Source organism: Phaenicophaeus curvirostris, chromosome 4 (genome assembly GCF_032191515.1).
Source record: "Phaenicophaeus curvirostris isolate KB17595 chromosome 4, BPBGC_Pcur_1.0, whole genome shotgun sequence".
Classification (NCBI taxonomy): Eukaryota; Metazoa; Chordata; class Aves; order Cuculiformes; family Cuculidae; genus Phaenicophaeus; species Phaenicophaeus curvirostris.
The window spans coordinates 16,765,734-16,779,362 of record NC_091395.1 but is presented as its reverse complement, the minus strand read 5'-3'; the positions used below and the strand labels follow the sequence as shown (position 1 = coordinate 16,779,362).

The following is a 13,629-nucleotide window of genomic DNA, read 5'->3' as shown; positions in this document are numbered from 1 at the left end:
AACTAAGGGAGATGAGGAAAGAAAGAAAGAAAAAAAAAGCTTACTCTCTTCTTAGGACTTGGAAATTCAAACAGGAAAGCAGCATGAAATATTCCAGTCTTGACATGCTTTCTGCAGAAGAACGTTACAATGCAAGAAAGTTGTGTAGGAAGGGAATGGAACAAACATTATAATGGAACAAGTTCCAGAGTGTCTTCTATTTTTTGCCCCAAATCCATGGGATATTTGATGCAAACACACACAAAGTATGGCACTCAAAGCATTACAATTAGGAGATGGACAAATTAAAATATTATTTAATAATAATCTATCCCGTTAGAATAATAGTTAATAATTAAAATCTTCTTTAGCATACTAACATTATATTATTTAGTGTAACATTGCACATCACTTCAGAAATCTGTATTTCCAGGAAAACTGTGGTTCAGTTTTGTTTGTATCTTTTTTGTGTAAACACAGTCAGGGGGTTGGTCCTTGCAAACAATTTTGTCCCAAACGTGGTGCAATATCAAGAATAAAGTGCAGTTTTTATTTCCAAGGCAAAACACTCATTGGCCTCTGGAATTTCACTAGAGTCAAATTTCAAAACATGTATTTGTGTGAAGAGCAGGTTGAGGGAGGTGATGCTCCCCCTCTGCTCTGCCCTCATGAGACACCACCTGGAGTCCTGCATGCAGTTCTGGAGTCCTCAGCACAGGAAGGATATGGATTTGTTAGAGCGAGTCCAGAGGAGGCCACAGAGAGAATCAGAGGGCTGGAGCACCTCCAGTATAAGGACAGACTAAGAGAGATGGGCTTGTTCAGCCTGGAGAAGGCTCTGAGGAGACCTTTGAGCAGCCTTCCAATACTTAAAGGGGGCCTACGGGAAAGCTGGGGAGGGGATCTATCAGGGAGTGCAGGGATAGGATGAAGGATAACAGTTTTAAGCTGAAAGAGGGGAAATTTAGATTAGGTATTTGAAAGAAATTCTTCACTCTGAGAGTGGTGAGGCACCAGAACAGGTTGCCAAGAGCAGCTGTGGATGCCCCATCCCTGGAGGTGTTCAAGGCCAGGCTGGATGAGGTTATATGCCACCTGATCTAGTGGAAGGGGAGTTGGAACTGGATGATCTTTAAGGCTCCTGTGCTGAGGACTCCAGAAAGGAATGCAGTACTCCAGGTGAGGTCTCATGAAAGCAGAGTGGAGGAGCAGGATCCCCTCCCTCAACCTGCTGGTCACGCTTCTTTTGATGCAGCCCAGCATACAGTTGGCTTTCTGGGCTGCAAGTGCACATTACCAGCTCATGTTGAGCTTCAGGTTCCTTGCATCCGAGATAACACAACATACATGCATAGCTTAGGTCACTGTAGAAGGAAGCACAGAAAGGGCACCAGTTCTTCAGAACGACCTGGAAGCAGGACCTGCACCTTTACACAGAGGTTAGTGGTGCTGGCCATTTGCACGTGCAAACCTACGCGCGCAATGGCAGGCACAGCGCCTGCAGCCAGGTACTGGTCCCCACATTTAAAAAAATGTGACTTCTCTTGCGTTGTGAGCATCCAACTTATTTTCAGATCTGGTTTGAACAGTGTTAGGTCCCAGCCATAGTGGGATGAGGCCGGCCTCCCGCACTTCTCCGCCTGCTGGGCTGCTGTCCAGCCTGTGCCCCCACCACCCCAGCCCAGGGCATGCGGAATGCCTGCTCGGGGTTCAATACTGGGGATGCTGCCAGCGCATCAGCCAACGTCCTCTAAGCACCTACAGACTAGGAGACGACTGGCTAGAAAGCTGCCAGGAGGAGAAGAACCTGGGTGTGCTGGTTGACAGCGACTGAACATGAGCCAGCAGTGTGCCCATGTGGCCAAGAAGGCCAATGGCATCTTGGCTTGTATCAGAAACGGTGTGACCAGCAGGTCCAGAGAGGTTATTTTCCCTCTGCACTCAGCACTGGTGAAACCGCTCCTCGAATCCTGTGTTCAGTTCTGGGCCCCTCACCACAAGAAGGATGTTGAGGCTCTGGAGCGAGTCCAGAGAAGAGCAACAAAGCTGGTGAAGGGGCTGGAGAACAGGCCTTATGAGGAACGGCTGAGAGAGCTGGGGTTGTTTAGCCTGGAGAAGAGGAGGCTGAGGGGAGACCTCATTGCTCTCTACAAGTACATGAAAGGAGGTTGTAGAGAGCAGGGAGCTGGCCTCTTCTCCCAAGTGACAGGGGACAGGACAAGAGGGAATGGCCTCAAGCTCCGCCAGGGGAGGTTCAGGCTGGACATTAGGAAAAAATTTTTCACAGAAAGGGTCATTGGGCACTGGAACAGGCTGCCCAGGGAGGTGGTTGAGTCCCCTTCCCTGGAGGTGTTTAAAAGACAGGTGCGTGAGGTGCTGAGGGGCATGGCTTAGTGTTTGATAGGAATGGTTGGACTCAATGATCCCGTGGGTCTTTTCCAATCTAGTGATTCTGTGACCTCGTCTGTCTCATCACTCCTGACCCTGTTTCTGTGTGTTCCTGAATCCAGTTCCTGAGTCCAGTTCCCTCCTAGCTGTGGACCCTTTCCCTCGTGTCTGCTCTGGAGCATTTGGGGTGATGTACAGTCATCAGGGGGTGGGTGCACGATCTCAGGTATTTGTATATATTTTATTACTAATTATTTTCATCATTATTATTATCATCATCATTTCATTAAAGCTGTAGTTTTAGTTTCCAACCTGCAAGTATTTTTCCTCTCATTTTCCTACCCTGAGAACAGGGGGAAGGAGTTTGGGAGGCCAATTGCATGGTTTTAGCTGCTGAAATTAGCTGGATCGGGGCAAAAGTGTGTCTGTTTTTGTTCCACTTTGGAGATTGTACCTGCAAGGGCTTTTAACCTGTAGGAAGAGAGAGAATTTTCCTCTTCTCTCCCACCCCAGGTTGTTGCACACAGGCAGCGTGTTTGCGTGACATGCCCCTGTGCTCCCAGTTCCAGTGGGAGGAGGAGGGATGCCCAGATTGGAAGTGAGGGCAGGAAAGCGTCTCCCCCACCACCCCAGGACTGGTCCTGACAGAGGGGAGTGCGCTCCTAGGCGCTCGGAGCCTTGGACCCTCTGCTCCCCATGCTTCAAAGGCGCTGCCGACGATTGTGTTTGGGTCTGCGCGCCAGCTCTGCTCTTCACGTACGGCTTAGAGTCGTAGGATCATAAAACAGAACGGTTTGGGTTGGAAGGGACCTCAAACCTCACCTGGGCGCACCCTGTGTCTCTCTCTCTCTCTCTCTGTGTCTTTCTCTCTCTCTCTCTTTCTCTTTTTCTCTCTCTCTCCCTCTCTTACCCTTTCTCTCTTCCTCTCTCTCTTTTCCTCTTTCTCTCTCTCTTTCTGTCTCTTTCTCCTGTCTCTCTGCCTCTTTGTCTCTCTCTTTCTCTCTCTGCTCTGCCTCTTTATCTGTTTCTCTTTCTCTCTGTCTCTTTCTCTCTCTCTGTCTCTTTCTCTTTTTCTCTGTCTCTTTCTGTCTCTTTCTCTTTCTCTCTGTATCTTTCTCTTTTTCTCTATCTCTTTCTCTCTGTCTCTTTCTCTCTCTCTTTCTGTGTCTTTCTCTCTATCTCTTTCTGTCTCTTTCTCTTTTTCTCTGTCTCTTTCTCTCTCTCTGTCTCGTTCTCTTTTTCTCTCTTTCTTTCTTTCTCTCTCTGTCTTTCTCTGTCTCTTTCTTTCTCTCTGTCTCTTTCTCTCTGTCTCTTTCTCTCTGTCTCTTTCTGTCTCTCTGTCTCTCTCTCTGTCTCTTTCTTTCTCTTTCTCTCTGTCTCTTTCTCTCTGTCTCTTTCTGTCTCTCTGTCTCTTTCTCTCTGTCTCTTTCTGTCTCTCTGTCTCTTTCTCTCTTTCTCTTTTTCTCTGTCTCTTTCTGTCTCTTTCTTTCTCTGTCTCTTTCTCTTTTTCTCTATCTCTTTCTCTCTGTCTCTTTCTCTCTCTCTCTGTCTCTTTCCCTCTCTCTGTGTCTCTTTCTCTTTGTCTCTTTCTGTCTCTTTCTCTTTTTCTCTGTCTCTCTTTCTTTCTCTTTCTCTCTCTCTTTCTCTCTCTCTCTCTCTCTCTCTCTCTCTCTCTCGCACGCGCGCGCCCTTCGCTCCCCGCTCACCTGTCACACCTCGGCGCGCGCGCCCTCCCGCTGAACCCGGGCGCGCCCTCCCCTCTCTCCGGGCACACCTGGGCGCGCTCCCCTCTCCCCCGACGCACCTGGCCGCTCTCCCCGCTCCCTCCCGACACACCTGGGCGCGCTCCCCCCCCCCCTCTCCCGGCGCACCTGGCCGCTCCCCGCCCCCCGCCCGCCGTCCCGCCCCCGCCGCGCTCCCCGCGCAGGCGCACGGGGCTCCGGTGGCGGCGGCGGCTCCCGGGTCTCTCCGCGCCGTCATGGCGGCAGCGAGCGGCAGCGCCCGCGGGAGGCGGCGGGGCTGAAGCCGCGGCGCGGGGCTTCGAGGCGGGGGTGCTCCCAGTAAGGAGAAGGTAACAAACACCCGTTCAAGTCCCCCCGGGACCGCGGGGACAGGCGGGGGACCCTCAGCGTTTGGGACCCTCGGCGTTTGGGGACGCGGCGCTGGGGATGCTCGGGGCTCGGCGTTTGGGACCCTCAGGTCTCAGCACCGGGGACCCTCGAGGTCTCGGCGTCTGGGGACCCCGGCTTGTGGGGCGCTCGGGTCTCGGCACCGGGGACCCTCGAGGTGTCTGCGTTTGGGACTCTCGGCGTTTGGGATGCTCGGGTCTCCGCGCTGGGGACCCCGGCTTGTGGGACGCTCGGGTCTCGGCACCGGGGACCCCCGGGGTCTCGGCGTTCGGGCAGCGCTGGGCTCTCCGCGACTTGTCGCTGTCTTGGTTCGTCCCTCAGGGCTGAGGAGGCTTGGCGGAGCCGGGCAGGGCGCTGCTGACAGACTCCTCCTGCGCAGGAGAGCCAGCCGGGGCTCGGGACCTTCCCGGTCGCTCCCTCTTCCCTGACCTGACGCGCACCGGCCATGGCGAGTGAAGGCAAACAGGTCCTTCAGCCAACAGGTGATGATGGAGGAGGAGGAAAAGAGGGAAATTCCCGTGAAGGAGGGAGCGTGCTGCAGCCTTTGAATCCAGGAGTCCCCATCCGAGGTATCAGGATGAAATTCGCTGTGCTGACAGGGCTGGTGGAGGTCGGCGAAGTGTCCAATAGAGACGTCGTCGACACCGTGTTTGATCTGGTAAGTTGATTCCCCTCCTGGGGGTATGACAGAAAAGAGCAGCATGTGTGTGCGGAAGGATCCCACGCCTTTTTGGTGCTATTTTCCTGTCAGTAGATCTTTGCGTGTTTACGCTTTTCGCCGTACTAGATTTCAGCGAGGTTCTTTCTGCCTGTGGATCACAGATCTGAAAATAACGTGCGTGAGCCTCTGTACATACATTTAAACTTGAAACAGCTGGAAACAGCATCCTCTGATTGCCTGGCAGGAATTGTTGCTTTGTTTAGAAACTGACAAGTGTGTTGTGTTGTTTAAACATTCAACAGGTATACTCAACAAGAAAGTTAAATGTTGATTTAGTAACTCAGCTGTCATCAAAACAAACACTCTACTGTTTTAAGCCAGAACAACGTTTCCCATTAAGATGTTTATGTCCCTTTTTGCTTTCTGTTTGCTTTGGAAGTAGGCAGAACTTCCATGTTCTGTCTGCTTGGGATGGGGATGCCAGGGAGTGGTTCATTCAAATGCTTTACTTACACTGCTTATTGGGAAGAGTAGATCTTTTTTTCAGTGTCCTTTTAAAAATAATTAATTATGTAGTCAGCTGCTTTTTTTTGTTTAATGCAGTACGATATATTTAATCTTAAAAACACATGTCTCTGAAAATTGAGGATACAACTTTTCCTGTCGAAGCTGGGAGCACACTGTGTACCATTGAACTTCTTGAGCCAAATTTAGAACAATTAGGCTAGTTGTTGATGTTTGCTTGCTGAAGGAGACCAAACATTAGGAGGAAAACAGTCTTTAAGTTGATAGAGACACTCTGCTGTTATCAGAGTTCTCAAAACATCTCTAAAAATACTCATCGTTCCTCCTTCTTCCTTTTAGTGAGCACCTTTGACTTTAAAACAGTGTGGTTTCTGACAAACCAGGAAGTAAGAGCACGTAATAGTATAAAGCTCGGCAACACGTAAAGTTGACACAAAAGACATGCTGTTTTTTTAAATGCTACTTGCATTTCAGCTGTTTTGTTTGTAGTATTCTTTGCTACTTACAAGTTTTAATAGTCACTAAATACTTGTGTGTGCTGTGTCTGTTTAAAGTTTTTTGATGTTATCTTCTTGGATTATGATAAATGTTTATTTTTTGAATGTTTTCATATTAACAGAATGTATTGCTTGCTCTGAATTGTTTGGATGGAAGCCTCAAAGCAGAGGAATTGCAGTACTGGCAAAAATTTAAGTGCAGATCAGAGGCTTCATGGATGATTCAGTTATGAGAAAATGATTTGAGTTGCTTGGAGTCCGCTTGACAATTGTCCCTGACAAAAACAAGTGCTCAGATATATGGATATGAGGTTCAAAAGGAATTTCCGGTAAATAGTTTACGATTTAGGACAGTTGCGTGAGGGGAAATTGTTCATGAGTGTGTTAAATTTTACTTTGTCTCTAGCACGGTCTTTTGAGTAGTTTAGTGGAAGGGCGTTTTAAGGCAGGAGTGAGAAGAGGTTCAGCAGAGTAATTAAAAGCATAAAAGCTCCTTGGTCCTGGGATTCTTTTTTCTGCTCCATTTTGGACAACAGAGGAATGGAAAATTCAGATAGATTCAGAGAATCCTTGGTTTTAGATTTACAAAGTCTGGAGAATTTGACCTGTGGACTGCATTCTCTTGGGTCTTCATTTCCCAAATACAAGCAAGGGAGAATTTCTGGCCCTAGAAATCTTTGAAGCTGTGTTTTCCCTTTTTCTGCAAGTGAAATAATATCCCTGACCTCTCTGAGAAGATTCTCCAACCACTCCCGCACACCTGCCTAAAATGTGGGAGGTAAAGTTCAGGCTCCCGCACCATGCTGTTTTATCAAAGCAGAAGTAATTTGTTGATAGTTATCATGAAACAAGCAACAATTTGGTAGTAAGGATGCTTTACTTGGATTTGAGGACTTATTTGAGGACTAAATGCAAAATTTTGAACAATATAAGAAAGACCTAGGTCCCTGGGTTTCTCCGAGTCCTGGTGACTAATTTGGAAGGAGGTGTCTTGATGTTCTGTGGTTTTCTTTCGGTGGGATGCTTAAAAAAATTAAACCAGCCTACAAACTCATAGTTTTTGTTAAAGAAGGTATCCGTTTTCTGTTGTGGTGGGTTTTTTTTGGTAAAACTGCTAAGCTGACTTTTTAATATAGCTTTCTGTGGCGTGAGGTCTGCCTTCGAAGCAGTACTCATCTGTCATTGAGTTCTGCCTCCGTTCACTCATTAGCTGTGACCTCTTTATTTTGTTGATTATCACCTCTGAAATCACACTGATCAGAATTTAAGGCATGCAAAGTATTGGTTAGCAGTGGTATGCTTACTTTTCTGAGTGTGTATAACTGGAAAGATATAGCTTTATATGAAAAAGTGATTCTTATCTATGACTTTTCTGGTAGCTTGTTTCCCAGTAGCTTTTGGAATGAGCTTACTCATTTGTGCAGGTTCAGTTTGGGGGTATGAAAAACATGCTGTGATCTGTTGTTACTAATGGGGTTAAGCCCAACGTATCCTCTCCTATTTGGTTTCGTTCAGTTTTGGTGACTCATAACGGCACTACCTCAGTGGTGTTAGCAGAAATCAGACACCTCACTTCACGTATTTTGAAAGGACATAATGTGTTCGGGGTTTTTTTTGATCACTAAAGTGAAACATCGTTAGACCAGGGTGGAAGGAGAGCTGGGTAAATCTGTGTTGAAGGGTGTTTCTTCATACTTACTCTTCATAGCAAAACCACCCTCAAGCATGGAGTTTATTTTTTAAAAGGCGAGGATCAGCTGACCTATTTTTTATTTCTTGAGCGAACATGTTGCCCTTAATTATGTTCTTCAAGTTTTCTGTGGCATATGGAGTTTATGGTGAATTTCTTTGTGATAGAGAGTCAAGAGAAGCCCAAAGTGCCGCTTCATAAGCGTTTGAGAAGTGGTCATGCTTTAGATCTGAAAGACTGGGAAGATCTAAAATCTAAAGTGAACAGGAATTGACCTACTGCTTACGAAAGAAATTTAAGGTTCTGTAGCCCTGATTACTTGCACAAATAACTTGTTCAGTCCAGCAGTGTTGGATCCGGGAGCGGGAGCCACATATAACATTTTCTCTGTCTAGTGGTATAACAGAGCACTTTGTGAGCTCACTTCTAGCATGCATGCAAACTCGAGTAGTCTCATTTTATTGTCTTTGGACTTCCTGCTCGTAGAAGTACTCAGATTGATCGACTTTGTTTTGGTCAGTATTCTCAGAGAACCTCCTTTTCCAGCCCATGTTTGTATCTAATATTGTGTATTTCGGCTCTTCTTAAAACCGAAAAGGAAAATCCTGACTTTAAAGAAGCTTTTTACTCTGTAAAAAACTTTGAAAGCATGCTCATGCTCAACTGTTAATCTGTTCTGCTATTTTCTGAACAGGCAGCAAGATAAACTACAGGTTTAAATTGCTCGTGCATTGTGAATTATATTTTTAATTGATTTTGGACAGCCATAACTCCTTGAATTTCTTCGGTACACAAATCCAATGAGTTCCTGTTTATTACCTCTTATCTGCTTCCCTGCCCTGCCCCTCAAATTTATTAAAATCAAAACCCTCCTGGTAGGAGAAGGTGATAGAATGGAAAAATAAATGATCTACTGTGGGACCTGTTGCAAATGTAAAATAGCTATTTGTTTTTCATGGTAGAAGAGAAAGACCTACTAATGAATAAAATTTCTAACAGAGTACTAGAAATAATTCAGCAATTGGCAAAACTTAAAATAATTTATAAAATTACTTAACAGTACTGTGCTACTAGTGTCAAAGAAAGTGCTTGTGATCTGAAGTTTTCGAGTGTAGAGAATGAATTCTGTTCCCAAGGCAAGGGTTCCAACCTGCATGGAAATAGAGAAGGTCCTGAAGCATCTTTTCTAGATTAAAATTTTGTGTGGAGCTTCTGGTGTACTCCATTCTAAACGACCCTGTCTTGTATCATATGTCAACGTTGTCTTGTTTCCAAGTTATCACAAGTTTCTTGTTCTATATAAAGCTTAGGTCACTGGTTATCCTTGCCTTTCAGTAGGCAAAGGGCTCTCACAAGTGTTTTGTTCATACTGAATGCTGTATGTGCAGGGGTTAACTGTGCTGCATTATTAGGCTTGCAATGGGAAATGGATATTCTGGCAATATTCTGCTATGTTTCAAGAAGGTGTCTGTGTGACTACCGCCTTTCTCCATGGTCTTGGTATAATTCAGTTTGAGGACTCATGCTGGACAGATCTCAAATTGACTACAGTAGAGAGATAAGAGATATTCTGGAATTTCTGCTCTGAGATGCCTTGCTTTGCTCTAAGCCAATTTTGGTTTTAAAAGCTTCAACATTTCTAATTGTTCTATTGACTGTAGTATAGATTCAGTTATTTGTTTTGGTTCTGGTTTTATTTTTCCTCAGTCTGTGTTGCAAAGCCTTTTTTTTTTAATAATCTTTTTTTTTGGCGCTTCCAATTCTTTTAATGGATTATTAGGTCTGCACCAAGAGCCCCTAGTGACAAAACACAAATGAGAAAGAAATGTTAGTTTTTATAACCTTTGGAGGAAGAATAAAGGGATCTGAGGAGAAAAGACTAAAATTACTTAAAAAGTGTAATTTGTCACTGCTGTCACTTGTGCCAGACTTTACTAAAACCAAAACCAATAAGCAATGTAAGTTTCAAAAATTCTTACTGTTTACTTTCCCTATTTCTTCTTTTTAAAGTAAGTTTCTTCCCTAGCCCCACATGGCTTGTTTTATAGAGCAAATCTGAGATAAATGCCAGGGCTGGCACTTGTTTGCCTTCTGCTCACGTGCCCTTTGCCCTTTTTGTTGTGTCTCCATTACTGTGGTTTCTGCACCATAAACTCTTTATTATTATTATTCATATTGAAAGCTAATGGTATCACCTGCTGATACAACAGGTTTCTAGTTTGTTATGAAGGAATCTGAAACACTAGTACAATGGATTTTATGAAGCAGAAATTCACCTTTTTTCATCTCTGGTCACAGACTTTTTTTTTGCATGTACCTGCTTGTAGAAAACCCCCAAAGCTAATACTGGTAGAATTGAATATGTTACAGTAGTAAAATGCACTATAAATTTCTTTGTAACCTTGTATTGTTTTCATTACCTTGCTGTATGCTTTTAGGCAGTGCTAGGGTTTGTTTTCTATACAAACTATCAATGCCGATGACAGGTACAAGTAAACAAGTAGCTTTTAGAGCATCACTGAAAATTGTGCATTTCTTAATATATGGAGTTTTCCCTAGCAGATTCCCAGTAAGGACACCTCTGGCTGCAGTTATCCTAGTTCAGTCACTTCTGTCCATTTCCAGGACAGATGATAAGGTAAGTCTGTGACATTAGCTGGGTCAAGCTTGTAGTTTTGTTGTTTTTATTTTTTTTAAATCACAGGAAATTGGACAGTCAGCTTAGTGATCATCCATGTTTTTACTCTCGGTGAACGAGTGTGAATTCAGCAAAAGATTTGTAATGCTTCCATATCTGTCTCTATGTCTTTTCTATAAAATATATCAGATGCAAAATTACTTCTTGCTGGCCCCTTCACAGTGGGAGGATTGTGCCCGGTTTTGTGAATGAATTTAGACTCCTTAATTCCAAGTAGTTTTCTTGCTTTTGAAGACATTTAATTTGGCATCTTGTACCAGTAAAAGATGATTTAGTAAGTTTAGCTGACTAAATGAGGCTGAGAGATGTCTTTCACCAGACTTTACCTAGTTCAAAATTGTTGAATTACGGGAGTCATTTATCCTTCACTTAAAAATTACAGACCTCCACTTGTTAAAATATATTCTCAGTTATTAGGGATGCACTTACTATTGAAAAGATGTGTATTGGCTTTTTTAAGGTACTGATGCCAGTTGAAAATCGCTTTGTGATATACTTTGTTGTGGAAATACCACCCTGCAGAGTCAAGTATAGGAATTTAGGGAAATTTTGCAGTCAGTTGAGAAATGCATGGAATGTAGAAACAGAGATGGTAATGGCAGTCTTGAATTAGACATGCTGATGATTTCGAAAAAAGAATCTTCTAGACTCTGAAGAAGGGCTGATTTGTACTTTAGCTGAGGTATCAACTCACTTTTGTGACTGCAACTTAAAACACACTCTAGGATGACAAAATGTCGAAGACAAAATGTTGAGGACAGAATTCCAAGTCTGCGCAGGAAAACATTCAGTTTTTGTCAGTCTTCCTCTAACTTACCAGTTTTTATAAGCTTCTCGTGACCAATATGAAGCTGCAAGTGTGAATTACATGTACATTCTGTGTTTTCCAGAAGTGTTGGCATCCTGTACTGCCATTAGTAAGCTCTGTACAAACCTAAAACAAAACTAAAAAGCAAGGGAGAACCAGGTGTTTACATATATCATGTCTTAATAATGCAATATTTGAGAGATAATTTTTAATTAGCAGTCGTTTCTACAAATAAGCCTATTTAAAACGCATTCATAGCTTACTTTAGAATTCTCCTTCAGAGGGGAATGCATCAGTTCAATGACAGATTTTTCTAGCTGGTGTCCTGTAACACAGGAGAGAGTGTCAGGTATCTATTGCGGTTGCTTTGCTCTCTCTGAGCAGTATTTTGTGTCACCTGTCAGACAATAGTGGGCGAGATGGAGCAGTGGCCTCACCCAGTAGTGTGGGTAGCACAGTGAAGTAGTGGCCATATGGACTGGCTCAGGAAAAGCATTTGTGGATTAGGGAATAGAATGAAAATAGTCAAATACATCAGAAAAATAGGTACGTAGCATGTCAAAGTTGCTACAAAGGCTGGGTATTGCAGAGTGAGATAAAAATAGATATTCATGTCTGGTGAAAGAGATTACTGGAGGAATGAAGCAAAGTATGCAGATTCAGTTGAGAGGAGTGGAGGTGAAGAGAAGTTTTTTGAAGTGGCCGTATTGGATGAGTACAGGAGGCTGAGGAAAATCACAGATGAGATATTGGCTTAATTCTTTTTTAAGGCAGTGTCGTGTGGTACCATGTTCAGTACTCAGTGTCTGGTCAGTTGTATATTCAGCTGCTGAAGCTTGCTGAGAAGTCCCAGCCTTCTGAAAATCATTCTGTGTGATTTTTTTTCTTTTTGTTTGTTAAGGTTTCAAGCCTGATAAAATGTAAGAATGAGCTTTCCCTGTGGTTTCTCTCACTGTCTGTATATTGGTTTTACCACCTAATGGGGAGCACACAGTCATTCTGAACTGTATCCCACTTGACATGATGTTATGAAATTTATTTTTTTTTATTAGATGAGTTGGTAGCTTAAAGCATTTATAGTTTCTGGTTTTATGCAGTCATGAAGCTCTTAATTATCCTTAAGCAGGAAGATGTAATTTATTACACAGATTAAATAATCTCTACAGTTTAGGTCATTGGATGTGAAATAACTACTTGCTACCTTCGGTGTTTCAGTGTATAAAACCCTTTAAGAATTTTTTCTGTCAAATTCAGTCTTGCACACATTAAATTTATGCATATCTTTTTGAAGAACGTCTATTCATTTTTAAATGGGTCAATCTGTAAGAAAGTTTTTGCTCATAATCACTAATTACAGTTAGCTAACTTTCTGCCATTCTAGTGTCTTCCCCAGCCCCTGGAGGCCTTGCTGGCCTCTTCATAACGTTTTGCGTGATGGTTTTTGGTATTAGCTTGACCTAATTACTAGTGTCCTAATTTAAATTACATTTCTGCTCTAACTAATTCTGGATTTTTCTGTTAGACTTAGTATTGTGCTTGAGCATATTACTGCCTGTCCAGAAACGAGTTTGGTCATTTTTTTAACTCTGGGAAACCTTCAGACTTCGGCTGTCTAGAAGCTCAGGCCAGTTGCCAGGAATCTGAGGGCTCTAATTCATTTGCATAAAACAGGATACTCTTGCCACCTGCTATTTTAATACCACATGTGGCTGGTGGAGACTTACTTTCCAGTACGCAGCGCTCCATATTTAGAGCAGATAGCAACTGAGATGCATTCTTGCACAGCTGCTATAATCGAATTTACCAAATAATGATGCTGCGTGAGTTGCAGTTGTACTTTTTACTGAGACACTGTAATCTCTGTGCCGATACCAGAAACTTGTAATTTGTGAAGAGCTTGCATTCCTACAGTGCTTTAGATTCCAAGGCTTCACAAATAAGTATAAGTAGTTTCTAAATAGAAATTCATTTGTGGAGAAAACCTAATGCACAGGATTCCTCTAGTGGGAGCAGCTATGTCCCAGTCATGATTTTCTTGTTAATAGCTGCCTTGAGATGATATTTAAATGGGGATAGCTAGTGGGAATAGGATGTGCTCTGTTGCCTCCTGTAAAGTGCTCTGCAAATTTGAGCTGCAAGTTTCTTTACTGCAGCCTACATATGATTCTGTTGATGTTTTTATATTCTGCATGTATCTAGCAAAAAAATTTCATATGCACTATACAGCAAATTCAGATTATTTTTGGTATGCTTG

General features: G+C 43.4%; 1 protein-coding gene across 4 annotated transcripts in view; it reads left to right on the top strand.

The window, feature by feature from the left end:
- Nucleotides 1-4,821: 4,821 nt before the first annotated feature.
- The window catches only part of LRBA (LPS responsive beige-like anchor protein), a 401,088-nt gene continuing 392,280 nt past the window's right edge, over nt 4,822-13,629 (top strand). The window contains exon 1 of one of the 4 annotated variants that reach the window (XM_069855353.1): nt 4,822-5,154. In XM_069855353.1, coding sequence (XP_069711454.1) covers nt 4,942-5,154 — 213 coding nt within the window. In that variant the 5' untranslated portion in view covers nt 4,822-4,941. The remainder of the gene's footprint in view (nt 5,155-13,629) is intronic. The other 3 variants (XM_069855351.1, XM_069855355.1, XM_069855354.1) reach the window with 3 other exon arrangements.